We start from the raw sequence: 23,825 nt of genomic DNA, 5'->3' as shown, positions 1-23,825 counted from the left end.
TGTCTAAGTTTTGCATACAAAAAAAGATCATTTTGTCTTTGGGGATCGTCCATTTATTACGTCTAGTTCAATGACAAATGATGGACATTCGCAGAAGGGTCAAAAAGGTCAAATTTTTACGATCAGCCACACATTCCCATGAAACATTATGATATTTCAAGTTTTAGAGGGCATGAATTTTATGACATCATGGATTACTACTTAATTTTATGGCAGGTATTTTATAATTTACATTCTTTATCCTTTATTTTACAGCCACGTGAAAAATAACGGTCATAGATGCACATAGCATCATAAATTTAAATTCTTAGAAGAAGATTAATTTAAAATCTGATATTAGTACCGAGCAGCACATCCTGTTTGGAAGGCTATCGCTATGCCGCCATGTAAGCAGCAAGATACAAAGTTGCCAATATTGACCCATTTTATAGCGAAAAATGCTTTGTTGCGCGACATCGTGTCGCTTGGATTAAGATCCAGTGAGATTAATAAAACACGTCTAACAGCACTAAGGTGTGCTGTTTCATCACTGATTGATCATTGAATAGTTATGTTGTGATCACTTCGCAGGACATCGACATTCCATACACAAATGATCAAATCACGTGCTTTGCAAAAAAAAAAAACTTTCAATTTCTTCTTGTTATTCTCACATTGTTAGTGGAAGTGCCACAGTTATGCTATTGTCTTAAATATATTTTATGTCATCAACTTATAAAATGTGAAGAGGCAAATCACAATTTGAAAGGAAAGATTTCTTAATTATTAATTGCTTTTAAATGCATTACGGACAAAATTTATTTTATGAGCAATTTGCGTTAATCGGTAATGCATATATATAAAGTCATGAGACATTGTTGGTAATTGCGATGTAGGCTAATGACTATTTTGTAAGAGAGCATTACTATCTAGTGTCTATAGCATCTAAAAAAAAGTGTTAATGCATAGAGCCGACAAAATAATTAAATATTTAATTATGACGCTGATAATGTTTGCATCCTTTGAGAATTTTTTCTGCAGCATGGCTAGAAAGTTAATACTTTTTTTGTGTCGCAGGTAATTAAAAGAATCGTCAGGTAAATGACAAATGAGCAGAAAAAAAATATTCTAAAGGCGACGAAAGACAATAAAAACATCCGCAAATTTTCTCTTCTTTTGTTGCTCTCATCGACATGCTTTATGTCTTTAATGTGCCTGAGATTATAATTCATTTTCGTGTCTGGAAAATCCACGCTTGACAGAATTCTAGATTTATGTCTGATAAATATGTTAACAATTAGCAAAAGTTAATGAGTGGATAGAGTTTAAGGAATTCCTGATGGTCATTCTCCTTTAAATTGACTTTTTGAACCTTCTATGCAAATTAGATCTAATTTTAGACAGACAGAATAACCGTTAATATCCCTCAAGAATTCCAATTTACTTATAATAAGACAATTTCCTTTCATACTCTCAGAGCACTTGCATGTAATGATTATGATGTAGCACAGAATAAATCGATAATGATATGCAGATTTTCCTCATCTGTGTAACTACTCATAATAATAGTATGTGGTGTACTTATCGCTTATCGCAATATATTTTTGATCGATTATATTTTTTGTGTAGCAGCAATTACAACTTTCCTTTATCATTCAAAACCCAATATTGACGTAAATGCTCACTCTAGTTCCCTCAATTGGCTGTGGTTGTATCTTGCTAAATCAACAAAACTTTTTTTTTTGTAAACGAAACAATCTTATCGTTAATAGCCTTATATATATTATTTTTTGGCAAAACTGCATGAAATGAGTGGCATTTTTTATGTACGAAATAGACATGAATGGAGATTTTCATCCAAACGTGCAATTCAACAGTATTCACTATTAAATTCATTTTTTCAAGGTCCTAAAGCGGGCAATGAAGAGGTGTAATAAAAAATTTATGCAAAATGTCTTGAGTTGAGATAAAAAAAGAAGAGTTTAATACAGCTGATGATGATGACATCCGAACGAGATTGAGTATATTCACTAATTTGCATTTTGAGCGTTGAGAAAAATGCTTTAGAAATGATTTAATATTATTCCTAAACAAGTTTGAATGATGTCACATGGCTGTTTTGAGGACTTTGACATGATTAATGCTGCAGATATTTATGCTAATTTTTAAATGTCTGACTTGCATCTTTCTGAAGATAAAAATAATAATAATTTCCAATTGTTTTGTAGTGGACTTACCGTTGTTGATATTTTTTGACATTTTCATGCTATCAAGAAGAATTTCCCAATCTAAACTTAAATCATTATATGATGCCATTGTGATCTTCTTGTTATTTTTTCCAATTCAGTGCTGTTTAATTGATATTAATATTTTTTTTGTTATTTGTACTTGATTATTCACACATTAATAAAGCACTTTTGACTTTTGTTTCACCCAAAAAATGAGAAATACTTGATTTTATACGCGATCGCTGCTTTGCAAGTTTTTATGGCACTTTTCTCGCTAGATTTATTTTTCTAATTAAGTTTATTCACGTGTCCGGTAATTGGTTCGCATCAAAGTTTCTCAACTTTATCGTTCTTTAAGTTACCTAAACTACTTATTATTAAACATCCAGAATGGAAAAAAACATTCAGAAACTTCTTCTTATTATGATAATAAACTTGACTCACAAAGTTCACATTTTTTTGCTCTTCTTATGATTCATTGTTTTTAGGCACTATTCTTATATATTTAAGAGATTACACAGATTCCGATGAAAATAGAACTTTTTCTCTAACTAAAACACGTAAAATAGAACTTGTCTAAAAGCTCTATCTGACCGTATTGAAATAAATATAAAAATCTCCGAACACAAAAATGCAATAGTCTTGTCTGAACGCTGAAAATTAAATGCTAAAGATTTAAAATGCGTGTTTCAGTACTCAACGAGAAAAAAATGAGCGGAATGAGAGGCAACAGGTAGAAGAAGAGGAATGAAGCAAGTAAAAAGAATTGAAGAAACAGAGAGAGATGGATAGAAAATATTAATACTATTTACATACATTCCAATGATGGAACAGAGATCAAGGCACACAGAACTGCGGAGATCATGTTATTAGACATAATTAGGATATGAGAGAAAAAAGGACATCTGACAATCGAAGGACTCGACGGATCGGTGGCATTAATTTTTAATGGGGTTATAATGAGTGTTAAGCGGACAATTTAATTAAATTATCTAAGCAACAGGTCAACGGATTTTTAAAATTCGAAAATTTCTGATCAATCCAACATTGAAATTGTGAAAATTAGTTTTGTTGAAAATATTCATGAAATGTGAATGAAAAGTCTATATTTGTGTAATAATATCTAATATATTTAATTAATCAAACTACTTACTTTAATCGGATGTGAGTATCAACTAACTTAAACAGGTATATGATGGAAATTGAATTTTTAAATTCTCATCATTTTCATGGATTTCTTAGATCCAAGTCAGTGTTTCTAGCAACATTGGAAAATTGCGACAGTTTGTCCGTTAGTCTGATAGGATTCTTTAATTATATTTTTCTACCTGAAGATTGTACATAAAGTATGAATTCAATCTAATAAGTAACATACAGTAAGAAATAAAAGTCACTTTAAACCCATACAAAATTTGCATGATGAGTCATAGTTTAAATGCGCTAAAGACACCATTAGGTTGCGTATTTCATACAAGTAACGTATTGCGTTGTTTTCAGAGCAAAAAGAAGAATAACAAAGAAGAATTGAAATAATTAAAAAAAATCTGCAATAAAGACTTATAAATAGACATAACAAGTGTTTTACTGCAGTTGATCGTATTACCCAAAGGAGGCAAGTTAAGTCAGAATGGAAAACGATAAGGTAATGTGAAAATTTAATGAAATAAGAAATTTTTCCCTAAACATCGGAAAAATCGATAATCTTACAAGAAAAGCTCGTCATATGTGAAAAAATTGATTGTTTGTTTTTGTTTTATTTTCTTCCACATTTTTATTAAAATTTAAATCCAGAAGAAAATCTTTAACAAAGTCAAGCATGATTTGGAACAATGGAGAGAAGTTCTATGCATCATGAATGGTGTTTTAAAATGGGAGCAAAGTTTCTTTCCTGGAATTATTTTTGGCGTCCTCACATTCCTATTCATCATTTTGTGGTGGCTTGACCTTTCATCATTAACACTTATTGCATTCATTACAATGTTAATCACTATTTTGGATTATGGATATCCGCTCGTTTCTAAATTCATCTTTAAACCGGAAAATTGGAGTGGTACACAAGAAAAATTGTACGAAAATATCATCCAAGAAATCGTGGATGTTAAATTGTGCATTGAAGGTTCAATTTCATCATTCTTCAATAGTCGTGCTGAAAGATCCACTTTCGTAAGTAATCAGCCTTATTTGCATCATATAATGTTGCTTAATTAAACTATATTTTCAGTATTTGATAACAGTAACTGCCGGATCGATTTTCCTTGCATATATCGGTTCCACATTCAACAATCTATTCCTTCTGTACTTAGTCGTACTCGTATTTGCGATGTATCCAGGATTGAAAGAAAAAGGCATCGTCAAGTTGGTATTGGATCAAATTAAAGCCGTAGTTGGTCCATATTTGAAGAAAATTCGACCTGATAAAGCTGCTTCAGAAAAGACAGACTAAATTGAGTCTGAATAATCTATTTTCTAAATTATTAATTATTTCGGCAAGAAAAATCTGATGCTATTTTTATAATTGCATGATTGGCTTTACGTCAATGTTTAATGTTATGCTAAATTGTAACGAAAAAAAATTGTTTCTCTCTTGATTTGCCTTTTTTTTTATATCTAAATTCCAAAAGTATTGATTTTCCAACACAATCCCAAGAATTTGCACAAAAAGAAGCCAAATCATTTAGTCAGATGAAAAAAAAATAATCGTAAAAAGTTTGTATTGCTTTAAAATAATGAAATGATTCATGAATGATAAAAAAATAGTCACTAATATTATACATAGCATTCTTTTTGATAATGAATACCAAAGGATAATTGATAAAATTCATACTCAGTAAAGTGTTTGTGCAGAGCAGAAATCACCTACCTTATGCCTGTGTTTAATGTCCATAATGTTTTTTAACCCTTTTTATAATTAGTGAATTTTATAAAGCAAATATCTATATATGAACTTATTTATACACATTATAGATTAATTTTTAAATGTTCTAATTACTAGATACTTTAAATTAGATGGATATCCATCGAACAAATCGTACATTTGTAACCGTGTGATCATTTCCACTAAAAATTTATTCCTTTTCGTTGTTCAAAATTTATTTATTGAATTAATAATTCTTTTTAAAGTTAAATCGGTGATTAGGATGTAAGGAATGTCAAAAAAAAGTTTTAAGGAACTGCTTCTTTTATGTAAAAAAATATTATTTATATTGGATAAAAGACATTTTATATTAGGCATTTCGTAATTATTAATACAGTGATTCTCTAGTTTTTTGACTTGTGGCAATTAAATGCTGTGCTTGAGAATGTTATGACATTGAGGCACACAAAAACGTGTACCAAAGATATCGATTGGCAAAAGTCTATAGTCTAGACAAATGAATTTCTTCATGCCAATGTGTTTGGAATAGACAAATAGACTTTGGAACCAAAGAAACATCAAGTGCCGCACCTCAAATAGTTTAAGAACCACTGAATTAATACTATTTATGATTTTATGAGTTGTGATTTTTTAATTAAATAATTAAATATTGTGTAAGTGAAAGAAAAGAAATGTCATAAGAGTTCTATTCATAGGATGTAAGGCATGCTATATTTGATGAGCTTTTGGCTCTGTCTAACTAAGAAAGAATCGCTTTGAGAGATTAAAAAAGTTGGCTTTTGTTTATAAGTCAGTCACACATTGATATTATTGGTAAAAAAGGACCATAGGTTTAATCAAGGATGTAGATCAGGTTGTGCATCCTAGTAATCTCATTAATTTCATTAACTTTCAAAACACAGTTTAAAACTATCGAATGCATGACTAACTATGCTTAATCATGCATTCATGTCCCAAGTTCTTTACAAATAGACATAATAATATTAATAAAAAATATCCCTTTTTGGATGATAAAAGATTAAATGAGTCCATTTATCATAATCACCCAAAAAACACATAAAAATGAGCAGTAAAAAATAATTTTCATGGAATTCAGAACGAAGTTTTTGTGTAATAAAGAATATAAGTCATTGCTACGGTTTAGAAACTAAGTTTACTTGCATTTTTAATGTAAGCTCTTGACATTTTCAATTTAATTGTTTATTACAGGCACGTTTCTCGTAATTTATGACAGTTTGCTGATTAATTTTATTGTAGATTGGATACATATCAAGATGATTAATTATTAACGGCCATTTAAAATTTGAAAATACTTATCTGAGTACTAAAATTCAACGGTTTTTTGAAATTCAAATTTTATATTTTTTATAGGAAACAATTCAAATTATAGCAAAATTAATATTCTGAAAAATAAAACCTTCAATCTTCTCAATCTAGCCTCGACACAATAATATACAGCACATTGTGATTAATTTTTAATTCTTTATTTTTTACCAAATTCAATATTAATTATTTATAAAATTTTTCATTATTAAAAATATGCTTTTTTTTGAAATATGTTGGAAATAACTATAGTTAATAAATTTGAAAACGACATTGATCCAGTTGCATTTACTATCAACATGACATAGTACATTATGCAGGAAAAACAGCGATTTAAGGAATAAGTACTGTTTAATAAAGAATGAAAATTTATCTCTTGCTTCATAAACTGACCAAAAAGACTTTTTATCTCCCATCTAGTTCTGGTATTATTCTAAAGGAATTAAAAAAAATATCGTCATAATAGCTAAAAGATTCTAACTCTAAATGAATAAAAAATATTGGAATAGAAAAATAGAAAAAAAAGCAAAAAAAAAAGAAATAAAATGAAAATTTAGCAGGAATTCCAAAAATCGACACAAAGTAATGGAAACGAATATACAAAAAATTGTAAAAAAAAGAATTTCGTCCCATTTGCAATCAATCTGCTTATATTTTTAGAAATGAATGCATCAAAATATTTTGTGAGCGTTTATGTATCATAGTTTTTTTTAGTGATTTTAAGCTGTTATGAACACACGGCACTGCAACTTCACTCTTCTGGCTTTTCATTAGATTCTTTAATAAGCTTCTCTTCTCCACCTGATTTGTCTGATGAGTTCTGTTCATCTTCTTCGTCTTCGGAATAGCTTGATGGTTGTTCGCCAGGCTAAAATACGTAAAAATGTTTAAAATTGATAAGTGACTGCTTTATTTAATTATACGGAATGAATTAGCATACCCTTAACAAACGTCCGACAAAGTCATATTTTTCTGTAAAATACGAAAAAAATAACTAATGTTAGTTATAATTAGCATGTACTATTTTGTTGAACTTTGTACCTTTAAACTGCATTTCCCATTCGTTTACGGACTCCATTTCTGCGGGTGAAAGATCGCTTAAATCATCATATTCAATTTCTTCATTGGCAGTGACGCTGAATGTTGCCAATCCTCGACTGGCATCTTTTCCACCAAAAGCTGCATAAGGTCCACCTAGTAATGTATACAAAGTCATACGTCATAGTCATTAATTGAAGTATCGCATTTATTTTAACTGACGTTTAATATATAATTAAATATTAATCAAACAATGTTGGGGTTGTGCAAAAGTGATGTGTATTGGAAATTTGAGAAGTTCCAGATCAAATTGTTCAGTTTTTGAGGGATAGGATTGGTTTTATTTAAAGGTTGAGTTCAGTTTTTGAGGAATGAGGGCAGAATTTATATGAGGATACGTTCAATTTTTAGAGGATAAATTCAGTTTTATAGTTTACACTATGGAAAAAATAAGTTCAGTTTCGGATATCAAGGACAAGTTCAGTTTTGTGAAAAGTGATCTCATTACGGAACATCAAAAACAATTTGATCCTAATCATGACAGTCAAATTGATTTAAAAGCCGACAGGAGCGGCTTAAAAAAAGGTGACCTTCAAAACTCACATACTTTACGCTTATCAGTCTACTTCCACATTGAACTAGAGAGATAAAAAAAATGTCATTTAATCTAATCATTCCTCCCTTTTTCGGTTGTTGTGCATTAAACATGTCACACATGGACATGAGAATACAGAAAAAATAAATAAAGAGTTTTTTGATCATCATTGAGAGAAAAATATGCCGGCTTTTTGTCTCAATACTTGTGGTTGTATAATTTTTTTGGATAGATGTATTAAGACAATTTATTTTACTTGTATGCAAGATAAATTGCTTCTTATTTCCTAAAAGCTGAGAAAATATATGCGGATTTTTGACTACATTAAAAAAATCTTTTTCTCAGGCTTTGCACGAGTGTTGGAGACACAAAAAAAAGTCAAGAAGCAATAAGAATGAATGGAATATGTTTTTCGGCAATTCATTAAGTATTTCGAATAAATGAATAAATAACGGATATGGAAACAAGAGGTGAACTTCGTAATCATTCAAATATGTTATTGACAGTAACTAGAACTATATTGCTGTGCTGTAATTCTTTTGTAAAAAGATCTAGGTAGAATTGTATGCAGCGGTAAGCATAAACCGGTATGAAGATAAAGGCAAAATAAGCAATAACAAGAAAGAAGTCATGGACATTATATAAAAAAGTCTATATGCATGTAGATATATATTGTAATAAAAATGAAGGAGGAAAGAAATGTGGAATGTAATGGTAGACTGATTATTGAAATGTATGGGAGTAGCACTCACTAGCAAAATAACACTATAAAGGCCAGGCCTCACTTACCGGGACCATAAAATCGTTTTCCTTTCGTGACATCATAGACATTTCCATTCACAGCAACCAGCACTCGTCCATCTTCTTGTTTTCCATCGAAAGCCTTCAACTCTTGAACTGTAAAATCTCTTTTTAATTTTGGAAGTTCTCTGTGAAGTCAAATGACAAATTAATTTAATATTATTAACTTTTTTGATCTCTTGCTTTTATTGACTTACGGTTCAGGTGGTGCTGGTTCCGAAGGTTGACGTTTCTTAAAGATTTTGTAGATTAAAAATGTAATGATTCCAACAAGTATAAGATTTAATGGACTTCCAATAATCTCATCAATGATTCCCTGAATTAAAGATTTTTCGACACTTTCGTCAATTATTTCTTCAGACATTGCTCTACGTGTCTTTTTATGTTACTGGATCTCTAAAAATTGTATCTTGATGATTGCTATTGCACAATATACGAAAACACGCAATTATATTTATACACAAACACACATGAACGGAAGTATCTTTTGCAATGAATACGATGAAATTTCAGATATTTTTTGGAAATTATTTTTTTAATGATATTTTTAGAAAATAATGTAATCGACAAATGGTTCCTTTTTTAACACACTTTTCGAACCAAATTGTTGTGTATATGAAAGATATATGAACGATATTTCCCACTTTTCCGATCAAAGTACATTTATGAACTGAATTCAACAAAAAAATTTAATTCTAGTGTATTTTTGTTGTTGTTGTTTAAAACGCAATATATCCACTGTACGTCAATTACGTCACACCTACTTTTCACTTCCGTGCGGCATTTGGCTGATGAATTTGCTATGATTTTGTGATAAGAATGGCTTACTAGGTTTAGTTGCATGATAGATGTGATAATAATCAAATTAGAGACTTAATTAATGTAAACAGATCATAGTATGCTTTGAAATATTGAATGTTTTATTGTTAGCGTGGAAGTTCAGTATGGCAAACAATAGCTAAATTTTACGTACGTTAATTCAATAAATTTTTGTCAAAAAAAGCATTATTCCTCACTGGATCTCCAGATATTCATCCTCAATCAGCTATATAGCCATAAACAAGTGAATTAAATAATAAATAACAGCAAAAAATCGAAAAAAATATCAAGTGCAACTGCATTTAACGGTTTCTTACTGGATCTCAACAAGCTTGGCGTGTAGAAGTTCTTCAAATTCAAAAAAGCTAATAATTTATTATTTCTATCTCTTAAAATTCGTACATTAACTTATAATAAGAGAAAATGAGTTCTGTAAGTATCAAAAAGTGATTAGGTAGAGTTGAAAAATCAATTAAAATTGGAAAATTGATATTTTTAATGGGGAAAATGGGAAAATTTGTATCAAACATTTTTCACAAAATTTTCTCCTCCCCATTTTATGTTTTCTTTTCAATACAATTGTTTTAATTGTATTATTTTGCTTAATTATTCATTCCAGATGTCTAATTTAGAGAATCACAATCCTCAAGTAATAAGACAAATCACCAAGGAAGTCAAAACTTTGTCAACGGAAACATTAGAAGGAATTAAAATGTATGTTAATTAATTTTTTGCGCAATACAAAGAGCTATTATTAAAAATTTTATGTTCTAATTTTAGAAATATAAATGAGGCAGACCTTACTGATATTCAAGCAATTATTGATGGCCCAGGTGTGTACGATCTTATTGCTTATGCACTGACCTTGATTAAAATTTTTATTACCTATACGCTTTCCTATGCAATGTAATTGTTTCGTTTTGTTTGTTTGCCTTTATCTTGCCAACTCTTGCATGTATGATTAATTTCACATACTTTTTAAAGGTCAACTGTACAGTCTGATAAGCTATTTTAAGCCATATATTAATTGATTTTTCTTATTATAGCTGGAACACCTTACAGCGGAGGACAATTCCGTGTGAAATTGACACTACCTAAAGATTTTCCATCAAACCCACCAAAAGCTTATTTTTTAACTAAAATATTCCACCCAAATGTTGCCAGCAACGGAGAAATCTGTGTAAACACACTTAAAAAGGACTGGAAGCCTGATCTCGGAATCAAACATATTCTTTTAACTATAAAATGCCTCTTGATCGTACCAAACCCAGGTAAAAATAAAGCATCTTATGATTATTATAGTGGTTAATGATATCCTTGATTCTTTTAGAATCTGCCCTGAACGAGGAAGCGGGAAAATTACTACTAGAACATTACGATGATTACTCACAAAGAGCAAAACTACTAACCGAAATCCACGCCAGAGCAAGTTCAAGTAAAAAGGACGATGCCGAGGAGGACGGTTGCAGTTCAAGCAAAAAATTAGCATCCGACAAAAAGATCCAGGACAAGAAAAAAGAGAAACTTATGAAGGAGAAAAAGAGAATCTTAAAACGTCTTTGAAAAGCCATAAATGAAGTTTTAAAAAATTTATCATTAATTCAACAAAAATTATCACAAAATTCAGGATCTCTATATGCAATCCAAAAGAAGCATTCTCTTTAATTATTTTTTTTTGTTTGTTTGTTTAATTCCTTAAGACAGACAGTTTGATCAAGTCTATCTTTGAAGCTTTTCTTAGAAATTTTATCATTACAGAATTAATTAATTTACCATTTATGGATGTCACTAAAAAAAATTATAATTAATTTTCTTTCATTACTAATCTTTTCATAATTCTTTGTGTGCTTTCTAATAAATCTAGAGAGTTAAGAAATTCATGAAAAAATATACATACACATATATTTTTGTTTTCTGTCGCTGTGTAAATTTAGCACCAAGATGAGATATATGAAATTTAATTAATTCTAGATTAATTCATGCAATAATATTTGTAAGAGTATGGCACTGGTATTAAAGTTCGTCATTTTGTGAAAATCTTAAATTATTTGAAGATTGTTTCATTTTCTGGCTGAATTGTGTCTAGTGTTTGACAAACTGTGTGTTGCTACAACATCTTGAATTGGTTTGAAAACCGTACAAATGTTAAAATAAAATAATTTGTAAGGTTTTATGTGTAAAGTAATTTGAGAGGTTTTGTAATTTAAAATTCAAAAAACCGTTATTTTTGTAAATTCTATTTCTTTTATTCTAAGCTGTAGCTTACGCAGTCAGCTTATTCATAGTATCATTTTACTGATTTATGTGAGATGAATGCATGAAATTCACCCAAGCAAAACTGCCAAGACTATTCAAATTAAAGTTCTAAAAAGAGCATGACAAAATATTCAGTTCTAGTCTTTATTTACAAAAATCACGCAACAAGCACACACAGCATGTCAAATACTAGACCAGACAACATTAATAAATTATTAACGTACGACTTATTGCATACAACTCTGATTCAATGACTGACAAAGAAAAAAAAAGTTTTTTCAAAGCTTCTCCAATTTATAAAATGCAACTTTAATAGCTGTTCATGACCAGCTGATTTTTGAGTGTTTTTTGAATTATCAATCTGAAAAAAAGAGAAAAAAAAACTAGAATAATAAAAATAATAAGAGGATTTAAATTATTATTAATAGTTACAATTTTTATTGAAAATTAATTTTTCATCATGAATAATTGGGGATTTAAACAATCCATCATACATGTTTCCTTTTTCTTTTTTAGTGTAGTCTTATTAGTGGAAAGTATAATTTCGTCTTTAATTTACTTACTTTTTTTCATTTTTTTCATTTAGATAGAAAGAGAGAGCCAAGCATTTAAAAAAATTTTGTCCATTAAGATTCATTATTAAATTCAAGGCGGGTAAGTTAAAGTACATATTATTCATTCTTTAAATTACTTATCATTGAAAATAATTGAACAAAACAAAAAGTGTCAATTATATATCTTAACAATATACTTTATTATTACTTTTTTTTGAACTAACAATCTTTTTGGCAACTATTTATTTGTATGTGAGAGAGTTCGATTAATTCTTTTTTTTTTAACGTCCATCCATCCATCTCTTCTCTAAAATACTGTTTTTTCTATTACTTAATGAACTTCGACATGTATCAAGTTACTGCAATTAATAAACATTTTGAGCACAAATTTTTTTATCACCTCAGTTTGTCCAATCTTTGCAGCAAGTTGATAATTAATGCAATAAATAGTGTTTTTTTTTTTTTAATTTCATTTCATTTTTAATATCATTGGTTAAATGGAAAGAACAAGTTATAATAGCTTTATAAGTAAGATAATACAAAAGAATCATCACACTATTCATGATTTATGACTTAATTTGCCCTTTATTTTTGGCTCTGTCAACATTATGTGTCATTCTCAACATAATTTAAAAATTATTAGTTAAATAAGACTTGTCAAAAAAAAAATTATTAAGTAACATTTTGCATCTAATTGATTCCTCCATCCTCAATAAATGTCAATCAATCATTATTACGAATATTTTCCTTTTTTTCTTTCATTATTCTCTTTCCACTCTTGGGGTTAATTCATATTCATATTCACACATATTCTCGATTGATAAGAAAAAAAATTCTTCGTGTTTAATACATGTCATTTGACATTACTTTTGTCTTCAATTTTGATTTTTTACTCGAGATCCAGTGTTAAGTATTTTACTTGAATTTAAGGATATGAGAGATAAATTAAGCATATGTTAAGTTTTTTGGTGGTAATTGGTGGTTTTTGTCGTTTATCATTTTTTTAAACATTTGTATGGTTTTCAAACACTGTTAATTGCAATTGCATGGTTTTATGTATTTTGAAAGCATTCGTATGGTTTCATGTAATTTTGCAAACTGTTGTATGGTTTCTTACATTTGAAAAAGTTTCTATGATTCATTTTAAAAACAATTGTATGGTTTTAGATTTTAAAATCAATTGTATAGTTTTTGAAATACTTTTATGGAAATTGTATAGTTTTAGGAACTTGCTTCTTTCAGGTTTCAGATTATTTTCTTTTTAATTTATATGGCGTTGAAACTTAAATATTCAAAATTTGAAAATGGCGGTTATTGAAACATTTATGATTCTCAATTTAATTCCATTAACAACAAGAAAACAAATTGTGGATCTCAAGTTATTATCAATACCAATGAATGTGTATACAAAATTTTTTCCTTAAATGACACAAATTTTTTATTTTTTGTTTCAACGTCTTTACAAGTTTATGGCATATGAGCTTTATGTTTTAAGAACATAATACAGCTTTTTGAGATCGCTCGTAAGTGACGTCTGGCATTAATTGGGCATGAGAGTCTTAAATTTTGTGACAAAGTTAGAATAGAGGATTTTTTTGACAGACGTCATTTATGAACAGTCCCAAATATTTTTATAAGGGTTTAATTTGATTGAACGATATATGTCATCAAGAAGTCTACACCGCATACAAAAATTTTAAACAACTTTATCATTTTGCATTTCTAGCATAAAATTTCTCGTTTTAGTGGATATACAATTTTGAGAGAAAGAGAGAGTGATTTGTGCGTAAGTGTAATTATAATTAAATCATAAACTAAAGTAAGAATGTAGAAAGTAAAATTTGAGATAGGCAGGAATAGAACTAAGTGTGAAAAATATATCATTAATGACATAAATTTATAAATAATTATTGCAATTCAAAAATCACTGATTTTTTTCGATTAAGAAGTCATGTCCGAGAAATCGGACATATATTTACAATTATGCTCCTCTGAACATTAACTATATCTAACATTTTTTTTCTTGCAATATTCTAACAATGTTTTACTAAATTTACCATTTTTTTAAAACAAATTTTGATCTCCTAAATTCTTGTTTCCATCTTAAATGCATTAATTAATGGAATGGAACGAAGTTTATTTAATTAATTTTTTTTTAATTCATTTTTTCCATAGTAGTAAAAAAGTGGTAGGATGTGTGTTCTCTATGCAACCCAAATACGAAAGAATTAGTTAAGTTGCAAACGACAGATCCAGGATTTATAGATGAATTAATATAATTTCCGATTGATTTTTTAACGTTTGTCAAAAATTTAAATTTTTTTGAGCCTTAATTTTTAAATATTTTTGAACCGTTATTTTTCGAATATTTTTTGACCGTTAAATATAATAATAAAATTTTGTCTTTTTCATATCAACTCATCTACACATCCCAGATAGAAATTTACGTAGAATTAATGTACATACCGTGTTACAGAATAACTCTTGTTTTACTTCATCCTTTAAGTAAATATGTATATTTATATTATGCATGTATATGATTCATCATCATCGTAATTTCAAAATGTATAATTATCAAACAGTTCATTTTTTCAAAAGCATTGGAAGTCCGGACTTCGTTTTCGTTTTTGATACTAAAATTGTTGCTGTTGTTGTTTGACTGCCTCCACTTTGCTGCTTCTTACTCGACTCTTGCTCGAGTTGCGAATCAGCACACTTTACGGGTGATTTTGCCTCTCGTTTACGTTTCAAGGTGTTTGTTCCACTTGATTCGGAAACAATAGACGATTTTGTATCGGATATTTTGACATTTTTCTTCTCTTTTGCGGATGCAACAACAACAGTGTCATTAGATTCATTTTTATTAGTCTGCTTATCTATTTTCGGTTTTCCTTTGGTACTAATTGTTGAGTTATTATTTCTATCTTTTTCAATTGTTAAATTTGTATTATGAAGTGAATTATAAATTTCTTCTGAAAACATACTTTGATGGTTCTCGATAAGGTTCAATTTAGCTTGTAAATTTTTTAAATCTCAAGTCGTTTTATGTAATTGAAAGATTTTATCCATTTCTTTCTGTACGTTCTGCAAGTCGCTTAAGTGTATTGAAAATTGTTGAAATACTGCCGATAAGTTTTTAATCATTGGATCATTATTTTTATCCTTTAAGCTAACTTTTGCCGCTTTCAACTCGATTTCCTGATTCATTAGTTCCTTCTCGAGACTCTCAATGCGACTTTTTAATAATGTTATTTCTCGTCTTAAATCATCTGTCAATGCTTCGCTACTCGATAAGCTTCCGCTTTTTGCATTTTCAAGCTCCTGTACTCTTACTTTCAGCCTCTGATTTTCCTCTTTATATGAATGTAATTGGCGTTTCCATTCATCAACATTTGCTGTCGATTCCTTCAAAATCACATTATCGTTATAAACTTTTGTATCTTTTATAGATTTATTGAAAAAGCTTACCTGTAAAGCACTAGTTAGTCGTAAATTATTACTTTTTAAGGTTGATAATTCAATTTCCCATTTCTTAGCGTTCGCAGAACTGAAATGTGGATGAAAGAAAAAGAAATAATGTATAAGAAATCAGGTTGTTTCGATAATCAATAATGCACATACCTCTGTGCCAAAGCCAATTTTAATCGTTCATTTTCATATTTCATTTGTTGATCTGAATTTGCAGCTCCGCCTTCAGTCGAGGAATTACTTGATACCGTTTTATGTTCATTTGTTATGGTATTATTATTATTTGCAGAAATTGAATGTTGCGGACTTTCGTTCTTCTAAAAATAATACCAAATTATGTGTCAATGTTAATTACATTATTATTATTATGTATGTTACATACGATTGAGCCAGATGCTGACTGCGGTGGTTCTGCGATGTCTGATACAAAACTGTCATTTTGTGTGATCGATGATCTCGATGTTATTGGTGATGCATTAGCGGAAGTAACTGGAGTGACGGCGGAACTGCCATTTGTACTTGCTTTAGCCATAGCATTTTTAGTAGCCTCTTTAACTTCATGAAATTTCTCTATAAACTTCCCCAGTTCCGCCTCACTTGCAAACCCTAAACCATAAACTGTATTTGCTCGCACATCACTCCATTGACCAAATTTCTAAACGATTCAAATATTTACATTAAACAGAGATTTAATGCTGTGAGATTAAACAAATAATAAAAAAAATCATTTTAATGACCAACCTGCGATGTTTGCGTGAATGTCATGTTTGGAGTGATTGTTGAATTTATTACAGCCTTAAAAATGGATATGAAAATCAGCACATATAGTTAATTTATAAATTATGATCTACTTACCTTAGTTCCTTCCACCGAAATAATCCTATATAAATTTCTTGACGAGTCATAGAAGAAACTAACACTAATTGCTTTTGTAGAAGCTGTTATCCAAGTTCTTTTAGTCTTTGGATCGATATGAAATACATGAGCCTGGCATGTAAATATTGGCTGCTCACTAAAATCGCACAAAAAACACGAACAGAAGATAATTAAAAATTTATTATAAATAATGTTTAGCATTAACTTTATATACAAAAGGAAAACTTTAAAACACGGATTTTTCGTGGATGAAAAAATACGCAAACGCGACAAGACTTGTAAACATGGAGATTTCAATTTTCTAATGAAAGCATGTTTCACAATACAGTCTATTTTAATAGACATCCAATTTATATTTCAATTAACGATTTGATTATATTAAATGAGATCAGTTCACTAAGGAATTGCAAGTTTTTCGCAAAAACATATACAAATATTTTTTTCTCATACATTTTAATGTATAGGGCGGAGAGAAAAATCGAAAAAATTTATTTGTGAATAAAATTACACTTAATATGCACTGCACTTCATATTAACTTCACTTACCCCATGTTTATGGATTGATTGGAAAGGGATAGCTACAAGAAAAGTTGTTAAATTAATTAATTTTCAGCGAATATTATATTTTTAGAGATTTTTTTCCTATTAAACTCATTAGTACAAGTTCTAATAAAATACAGATATATTCAAAATCTAGATATCCGTTGAACTATGTGTATCCTAAATTCCATTCAAAACAAATTGGTATTTTTACTACAGACTGATAAGTCATTAGACACTTTTGTCTATCATGATTTCTTTCGTGCTTCTTCTTTATTTTGGCAAATAAATGCATTTTGAATTTCTGATCAAAATTTTTAACGTGACATAATTCAAATATCAAAAAGTCGTTAAATTTTGAAAACTGAATGATTGTTGATAATTTAAGTATGTAACGTCAATAGAATGCGCTTAGGAACACGTGACATTGAACTCTCGATTGACATAGTTCAATAACAAAACGTGATCATCATGTGAAGAGCACTTCTTCTATCTTATCATTATAAAAATAATCGCGTTTTACACGTGTATGGCCTGGAATTTTGAAAATTGGTCAAAGCAACCACAAAAATAATATAATTAATAAAAGACAAGGTATTTTGTTCGTGAAAATAGAGTTTATTCTCACATTTTAAATCTTAAACTTTTTTTATATCAATGTGAACAAAAAGGACACATGAAATTGTAGTTCTGACGTGTTTTATGCCATGTTTTGCTGGAAAAATGATCATTATTTTACCAAATCGTAATGCGCGCTGACGGCTCAAATAAGCAAACTTTTTATCTTATGGCTATTAAATCTTTCACAAATCAAAGACGACTTGCAAAATTGAAAGGCTCATTCTCAAAAAAGTTTTTCAAATTGATTAAAATTAATTAATTAATAAAAAGAAATAATTGATATAATAATTATCAACGCATGGTGACGAGAGGCTCTCAATTTCGTAATATCGCGTGACATTTCAATATATAATATAATATATTTTTTTTAAATCAAAAAAATTGTTAAAAAATGAAAAGAGAAAGATTTTTTTTTTTAATAATAATAGTAATAATTTGAAGCTTGATATTACAACGCGATTACATTTTGTCGTAGTATTGAGTCAAATCTGGTAGACCCTCTTTAAGACCCTTACGTTTTCTTGTGTCTTGTACAATCTGGTATGGTTTTGATTGTGGTTCAGCCGGGTCACCTGGGAAGATTTGCCAATGATCAAACACGCATTGTGGGAAAGCTTGTCCACCAGTATTTGAACGTAAATCAGCTGTGAAACCGAATGATTCATTTACAGGCAAGTATGCTTTAACGACGAACATAGGTGTTCCCATAACTTGTGATTCTTCAAAGACATGACCACGACGACGATTCAATACACCATAAATACCACCAACAGCTACCTCTGGACATTGAATTTCACACAAATATACGGGTTCCATAAGACGTGGAGAAGCTGTGATATATGAAGCATACAAGCAACGACGTGTTGTTGGAATGATTTGTCCACCACCGCGATGGATAGCGTCAGCATGAAGGGTGACATCATAGATGTTGAATCGAACGGCTGCAAGAAATTAGCTTTATTAGTAATCTAATCTTTAAATGACAAAGCATTTTTCAATGAGAAGGGTTTTCAGACCTGTTGAGCTAAGTTTGAAACCATCACATTGAGAATATGGTCAAAATTTTAAAAAATCATCACAGAAATGAATAAATTAATGCTTAGACAGAAGATGTACATACCTCTCATGTTCTCTTCAGCCAAAACACCTTCCTTTGTGGCCCATTGGAAACCAGCAACGACTGAATCCTTAATTTCGTTCAAGTATTGGACTCCCTTTGTGACATCAACAATTACATTTGGACCGGTTCCGTCAGGTCCGAAGCACCAGATTTTACGAGCTTCAGTGACATCCTAATTAATTAATTACAAATTAGTCAAGTAAGCATTTAAAAAAAAATTTAATTAAACTTACCCAATCGTATTTTTCTGCAAGATAACGTGCACGGACTTTGAAGTCGTCACGAGCGTTAACAGCACCACTATCGATATCTTCAGCCAAACCATCAGGCATTGGTACAGCCTTCATGAACAAACGGTTATGCTTGTTTGGTGATTTTGATAAGCACATCATGCTTGATTCGTCTGAGACTGTTTCACGATATGATACAACTGGATCGGATTTCTTCAATGGGATACAGGCATGATCTTCTTCCAAATCCTTCAAGCAAATTTCCAAATGCAATTCTCCGGCACCAGCAATAATGTGTTCACCAGATTCTTCAATGATACATTGTACCATAGGATCTGACTTGGCTAAACGTTTAAGACCTTCTACAAGTTTAGGCAAATCAGCTGGATTTTTGGGTTCAACGGCAACACGTACAACAGGTGATACTGAGAATTTCATAACCTATAAAAAAAAGTATATTGATGCATTACTTTTTTGTTCACAATACATACGTAAAACATATTTATAGATTTAATAATTTCAGTTAAGAGCAACGAGTTTTTCTTCTTATGAAGCATCAGTACAGGTCCGTTGTTATCATCATTGAAATTATTAAGGTTTAAAAATAAAATAAATGTGATAATTACCTTCATGTTGTGAGCATCTTTGAATGTTGAGATTGTACCGGTCTTGACCAAGAATTGATCGACACCGACTAAACCGCAAATGTTACCGCATGGAACATCTTCGATGGCTTCAACATAACGTCCCATCATCAAAATTGTACGTTGGATTGATTTTTCATACAAATCTTCTCTCTTGCCTGGTGTGTAATTTGGTCCCATAATTCTGCATTTTTGGCCAGTTTGTACTTTTCCGGAGAATACACGTCCGAAAGCATAGAAACGACCCTTGTCACTTGTTGGTACCATCTTGGAGATGTACATCATCAATGGACCATTTGGATCACAATTTTTAACTGCAACAGCGGCTTCGTCATCTAATGGACCTTCATACAACATCTCCATACGATACTTTTGTGCAACGACTGGTGATGGTAAATGAATGGCAATCATCTGAAGTAAAGCTTCACCAGCTGGGAGCCATGAACGCATAACAACCTTCAAAAGTGCTTTGCCGTCCTTGTCCTTATCTTCGTGTTTAAGTGTAACACCAATCTTTTCCAATAAACCGGGAATTTCTTCCTTCTTGTAATTCATAACAACATCAAATACTTTATAGATTGGATCTAAAACATACATGACAAATGAACGTTTGTTGTCGTCTTCCTTGACCTTGGCCCATTTCTTTGTCTTTGGATTGAAGAAGTTCTCTCCCCACAAACGGTTCATGAGTTTAACAACATCAATCTTGAATTTTGCAGCATACATTTCTGAGAATTGTTTGAGTGTGAAAGCCCATCCATGGAGACCTGATCCGAAACCGACTGAACCCTTTGATGGATCAACACGGACTTCTCCCATTGGACCGTCATCGTCACTGTATGTAGCAATAATAACGTTAACGTTTTCAACAATACGCTGGAATGTTTGATATAAATCTTCTGGGTCTAATTGCAATTCCAACAATGCGCGATCCATTTTGTTCATGAACAAAACAGGCTTTATACGTTCGGCAATAGCTTGACGTAAGACAGTTTCAGTTTGGACGCATACACCTATTAAACGTCATCAAACGAAACAGAACAGAAAAAAAAAATAATCGAGATGAAAATATATGTATATACATGTACATGTAACAGTTATGACTTAAAACGCACACAAATAAAGAATTTTATTTTTAAAATAATATAAAATGAGAGATAGGAAAGAAGAGCTCACCTGATACACAATCGACAACAACAAGAGCACCGTCAGTAACACGAAGAGCAGCTGTGACTTCTGATGAGAAATCAACGTGGCCGGGTGAATCAATCAAGTTAATCAAGAAACCTTTCTCGTCTTTGTCACGTTGATCTGGATTTGTGATGAAAACTAAATCCTTATCCTCCAATTCAAAGTACATAGAAATGGCACTGTAATAATGACGATATATAAGTAACTACGTCATAAAATTTTCAAGTTCAAAAAATAACTTACGTTGACTTGATTGTGATACATCTTTCCTGTTCATCCTTACGAGTATCTGTGAAACGAGTTTCTCCGGCTTTTGCACCAGCAATAATACCAGCTTTTGATACTAAGGAGTCAGTCAATGTGGATTTTCCATGATCGACATGAGCTATGACGGACATGTTACGGATGTTCTTCTTTTTGTCCATCATAGCACGGATTTCGTCGACGGTAAAGTTGACCTAAATTAAGAGAAAATTTGAAATTATTCATTGCAAAAAATGATTGTTGGAAGTATGAAAAAAATGTAAAATCATCAGGTTTGCTTCTCACATTCTCCGTTCATTCACATTCTTACATGCTTTTCTTCTTTTAAAGCAATGGCGAATTTCATATTCTGAAGAAATTAATGTTTTCTCAAAGAACAAAGAAAAATTTCATTTCAAAGAGCATTTTCATGCAATTGTGAAATTACTTTTAGGCAATGCATTTTTCTTCTTCCATTTTAGTGACTAATTCCTAGTTCCGACTCTTGCGGAAAAAATGAGCATAACCGAGTACGGAAAAATTAAAATCAATAATTTTCTTAAAAATAATCTATTTTCGCAGAAATTTTCTACATGCAATTATCAGTCCTGATGTGTACTACACTTTGTTCATTAGTTATAGTATAAATTAACAATACTTACCATTTTTAATGATTTTTTTCAGAACCACGTTTTCAAATATAATGTCGAAGCTCAATGCTCGAAATGAAAAGACAGAAAATCGGAAAGAATCGTCGGTTAACAGAAAAAGTGGACGAATTCAAATTTATTTTTACCGTTATTGCTAAGTTATCTACTTGAACACTCAGTTTTTGAATATGAATATGACCGTTAAGAATGAGCATTTGTGTAATCATAGATAGCATAGAAAATAATGAATTAGGTTAAATTAAGCAATCTAAAAGGAGTTTATTGTAAGATAAATACATTAAATTACATTGCACACATCTGCGAAAGTTCTCAATTGCTTCACGTCCATGAAAATAAACAATTTAAAGTGATGAGGCTGTTTTGGTGAGTTGAAGTCATAAAAATCTAGATTAAACAATAAATAACATAAATTTGATACACGCTGAAGCACAAATTGATACATCAGAGAGAAAGGAAATTATTTCAAGAAGAACTTGACACCAATTAATTTGCATTTTTGTAATAAATTTTATTTGTCGGATCCGAAGCTTTTATTAATTTCATTTTTACTCATTTCATCTACATATATATCTCCGTGATATGTCCAATAAAGATATGATAAATTGTTCTATGAAATAATAAAAGAAATAGAATAGATAAGCATCGCACGAAGCTGTAATATCTATTCAATTAATTTTAAATTTATGACATTTTAAACTGTAACCCATTTTATTATGGTTTACATATCAAATTCATTTGACTATTTAGATCTAGTGCACAGCTATCATGCACAGCTTCATTTTGACTGACTATCATTAGAATATTTAAAATATGTAAAAATGGTCATTTCACTGTAAAGTTTCAATTTTTCATACCTGGATCAAAGATTCAGTTAGAGGAATCTGCTGTTCAAACTTAAAGTGCGTTAATAACATCCATCTATAGAAAGTGTCATGTATCACCTCTCAATTCACAAATTTCCCTCATTTTCTACATCATTCTCCGAAAAAGGCACCAATGTGTATGTTCATACATGTATGGTGAAAAAGTGCATTGATAATGATGCCGCACGTATTCGTTCGAGCATGTCTAAATAATTGTTGCATTTTGGAAATAACGATGATTTAGTTTCTCTCTATCCATCTCTCAATTCAAATTATTACTATTATTATTATGATACCTCTAAAGTACAACAAGTGAGTGATACCCTCATTGGCTTAATTCATCATTACAATACCGGATGAGTGTTGTACACATAACGCTCTCAATATTTAGATTGTGTACTTTTTTTTCATACAGAACATATTACTAAGTATCATGTTTAACTAGAAATAAAAATACAATATTAATCTATATTTCTTCGTTTAAATAATGTATCCTATATGAAAATTAATATCCATAGATGAAATTTTCCATAATTTTAATTTTTCCATCAAACATCCGTCATTAACAATAATTAAAACCTCTCGTGTATGAGTTGTGCACATGCAACATTCGTTAATGTGATTGCTACATGATGAATCTGAACAAATTTCCTACGAAATTATAATTATTTACCATAGCACCTACTTGATCTCATCCTACCAACCACAACCACACCAAAATACCATGAGCGTAGAAAAATCGGATATATATTTTTCCGAATTTTCTGCAGCTTTTGTTGTTGTTTCTCAACAAGCACTTGTTGCTTCCAAACTTTTCCTTTCACTCGCTCCACTGCTGAATAAATTTTCATTTCTTTCTATTCTCATTAGATGCGTACGAAAAATAAAAA

General features: G+C 30.3%; 6 protein-coding genes across 12 annotated transcripts in view; 2 read left to right on the top strand and 4 right to left on the bottom strand.

Moving 5' to 3' along the window:
• The window catches only part of Cen (cerebellar degeneration-related protein 2-like), a 37,753-nt gene extending 34,900 nt beyond the window's left edge, over window positions 1-2,853 (bottom strand). Inside the window, exons 1-2 of one of the 2 annotated variants that reach the window (XM_070639701.1) lie at window positions 2,652-2,853; window positions 2,217-2,574 (exon numbers count right to left, since the gene is read on the bottom strand). In XM_070639701.1, coding sequence (XP_070495802.1) covers window positions 2,217-2,295 — 79 coding nt within the window. In that variant the 5' untranslated portion in view covers window positions 2,296-2,574; window positions 2,652-2,853. Of the gene's footprint in view, window positions 1-2,216 lie in introns of both variants that reach the window. The other variant, XM_070639700.1, reaches the window with a different exon arrangement.
• An 830-nt stretch (window positions 2,854-3,683) lies between these two features.
• On the top strand, window positions 3,684-6,233 carry Arl6IP1 (ADP-ribosylation factor-like 6 interacting protein 1). Of its 2 annotated transcripts, none has more exons than XM_070639407.1 (3): window positions 3,684-3,849; window positions 4,002-4,370; window positions 4,429-6,233. In XM_070639407.1, the coding sequence occupies exons 1-3, from the start codon at window positions 3,835-3,837 to the stop codon at window positions 4,648-4,650; spliced, it is 606 nt and encodes a 201-aa protein (XP_070495508.1). In that variant the 5' UTR covers window positions 3,684-3,834; the 3' UTR covers window positions 4,651-6,233. The 2 variants fall into 2 exon arrangements, with proteins under 2 accessions (XP_070495508.1, XP_070495507.1); XM_070639406.1 differs by having other exon boundaries at window positions 3,999-4,370.
• A 317-nt stretch (window positions 6,234-6,550) lies between these two features.
• On the bottom strand, window positions 6,551-9,557 carry LOC139089832 (membrane-associated progesterone receptor component 1-like). 2 transcript variants are annotated; one of them, XM_070639459.1, is made up of 6 exons: window positions 9,037-9,557; window positions 8,828-8,967; window positions 7,447-7,599; window positions 7,346-7,377; window positions 7,207-7,273; window positions 6,551-6,838 (listed from the first exon to the last, which is right to left on the bottom strand). In XM_070639459.1, exons 1-6 carry the CDS (start codon window positions 9,201-9,203, stop codon window positions 6,834-6,836), a joined length of 564 nt encoding a protein of 187 aa, XP_070495560.1. In that variant the 5' UTR covers window positions 9,204-9,557; the 3' UTR covers window positions 6,551-6,833. The 2 variants fall into 2 exon arrangements, with proteins under 2 accessions (XP_070495560.1, XP_070495559.1); XM_070639458.1 differs by lacking the exon at window positions 6,551-6,838 and having other exon boundaries at window positions 6,952-7,273; window positions 9,037-9,552.
• A 406-nt stretch (window positions 9,558-9,963) lies between these two features.
• LOC139089831 (ubiquitin-conjugating enzyme E2 S) lies at window positions 9,964-20,746 on the top strand. 3 transcript variants are annotated; one of them, XM_070639455.1, is made up of 7 exons: window positions 9,964-10,090; window positions 10,278-10,372; window positions 10,439-10,491; window positions 10,705-10,929; window positions 10,989-12,568; window positions 14,195-14,254; window positions 14,644-20,746. In XM_070639455.1, the coding sequence occupies exons 1-5, from the start codon at window positions 10,082-10,084 to the stop codon at window positions 11,219-11,221; spliced, it is 615 nt and encodes a 204-aa protein (XP_070495556.1). In that variant the 5' UTR covers window positions 9,964-10,081; the 3' UTR covers window positions 11,222-12,568; window positions 14,195-14,254; window positions 14,644-20,746. The 3 variants fall into 3 exon arrangements, with proteins under 3 accessions (XP_070495556.1, XP_070495558.1, XP_070495555.1); XM_070639457.1 differs by lacking the exon at window positions 14,195-14,254; XM_070639454.1 differs by having other exon boundaries at window positions 14,195-20,746.
• homer (protein) lies at window positions 15,364-17,474 on the bottom strand. 2 transcript variants are annotated; one of them, XM_070639452.1, is made up of 7 exons: window positions 17,359-17,474; window positions 16,792-16,948; window positions 16,678-16,731; window positions 16,319-16,591; window positions 16,090-16,253; window positions 15,937-16,015; window positions 15,364-15,873 (listed from the first exon to the last, which is right to left on the bottom strand). In XM_070639452.1, exons 1-7 carry the CDS (start codon window positions 17,361-17,363, stop codon window positions 15,502-15,504), a joined length of 1,104 nt encoding a protein of 367 aa, XP_070495553.1. In that variant the 5' UTR covers window positions 17,364-17,474; the 3' UTR covers window positions 15,364-15,501. The 2 variants fall into 2 exon arrangements, with proteins under 2 accessions (XP_070495553.1, XP_070495554.1); XM_070639453.1 differs by having other exon boundaries at window positions 16,090-16,250.
• eEF2 (eukaryotic translation elongation factor 2) lies at window positions 17,950-22,172 on the bottom strand. Its single transcript, XM_070639451.1, has 7 exons — window positions 22,064-22,172; window positions 21,402-21,616; window positions 21,144-21,337; window positions 19,950-20,980; window positions 19,327-19,764; window positions 19,094-19,265; window positions 17,950-18,914 (listed from the first exon to the last, which is right to left on the bottom strand). Exons 1-7 carry the CDS (start codon window positions 22,064-22,066, stop codon window positions 18,433-18,435), a joined length of 2,535 nt encoding a protein of 844 aa, XP_070495552.1. The 5' UTR covers window positions 22,067-22,172; the 3' UTR covers window positions 17,950-18,432.
• Between the last annotated feature and the right edge of the window lie 1,653 nt (window positions 22,173-23,825).

This window comes from Chironomus tepperi, unplaced genomic scaffold (assembly GCF_022539635.2).
Source record: "Chironomus tepperi strain 1889 unplaced genomic scaffold, CSIRO-AGI_Ctep_v1 contig_196, whole genome shotgun sequence".
NCBI classification, from domain to species: Eukaryota; Metazoa; Arthropoda; class Insecta; order Diptera; family Chironomidae; genus Chironomus; species Chironomus tepperi.
Note: the sequence above shows the minus strand (reverse complement) of the source record. Positions and strands in the feature narration are given on the sequence as shown.

What these genes read in the sequence shown, in the direction of transcription:
- LOC139089832 (XM_070639458.1), bottom strand. Translation starts at nt 9,203, where the DNA reads ATGTCTGAAGAAATAATTGACGAAAGTGTCGAAAAATCTTTAATTCAG. An exon ending in GAACCAGCACCACCTGAACC is followed by an intron (nt 8,968 to 9,036) that starts GTAAGTCAATAA and finishes TTGACTTCACAG; the next exon opens with AGAACTTCCAAAATTAAAAA. An exon ending in TTGTCGGACGTTTGTTAAGG is followed by an intron (nt 7,274 to 7,345) that starts GTATGCTAATTC and finishes TACGTATTTTAG; the next exon opens with CCTGGCGAACAACCATCAAG.
- Arl6IP1 (XM_070639406.1), top strand. An exon ending in GTGCTGAAAGATCCACTTTC is followed by an intron (nt 4,371 to 4,428) that starts GTAAGTAATCAG and finishes CTATATTTTCAG; the next exon opens with TATTTGATAACAGTAACTGC.
- LOC139089831 (XM_070639457.1), top strand. An exon ending in ACATTAGAAGGAATTAAAAT is followed by an intron (nt 10,373 to 10,438) that starts GTATGTTAATTA and finishes TTCTAATTTTAG; the next exon opens with AAATATAAATGAGGCAGACC. An exon ending in AGCAATTATTGATGGCCCAG is followed by an intron (nt 10,492 to 10,704) that starts GTGTGTACGATC and finishes TTCTTATTATAG; the next exon opens with CTGGAACACCTTACAGCGGA.
- eEF2 (XM_070639451.1), bottom strand. An exon ending in TGTATCACAATCAAGTCAAC is followed by an intron (nt 21,338 to 21,401) that starts GTAAGTTATTTT and finishes TCATTATTACAG; the next exon opens with TGCCATTTCTATGTACTTTG. An exon ending in AAGATGCTCACAACATGAAG is followed by an intron (nt 19,765 to 19,949) that starts GTAATTATCACA and finishes TTTTTTTTATAG; the next exon opens with GTTATGAAATTCTCAGTATC.
- homer (XM_070639452.1), bottom strand. An exon ending in TTTCGGTGGAAGGAACTAAG is followed by an intron (nt 16,732 to 16,791) that starts GTAAGTAGATCA and finishes TCCATTTTTAAG; the next exon opens with GCTGTAATAAATTCAACAAT. An exon ending in AAATTGGCTTTGGCACAGAG is followed by an intron (nt 16,016 to 16,089) that starts GTATGTGCATTA and finishes TCCACATTTCAG; the next exon opens with TTCTGCGAACGCTAAGAAAT.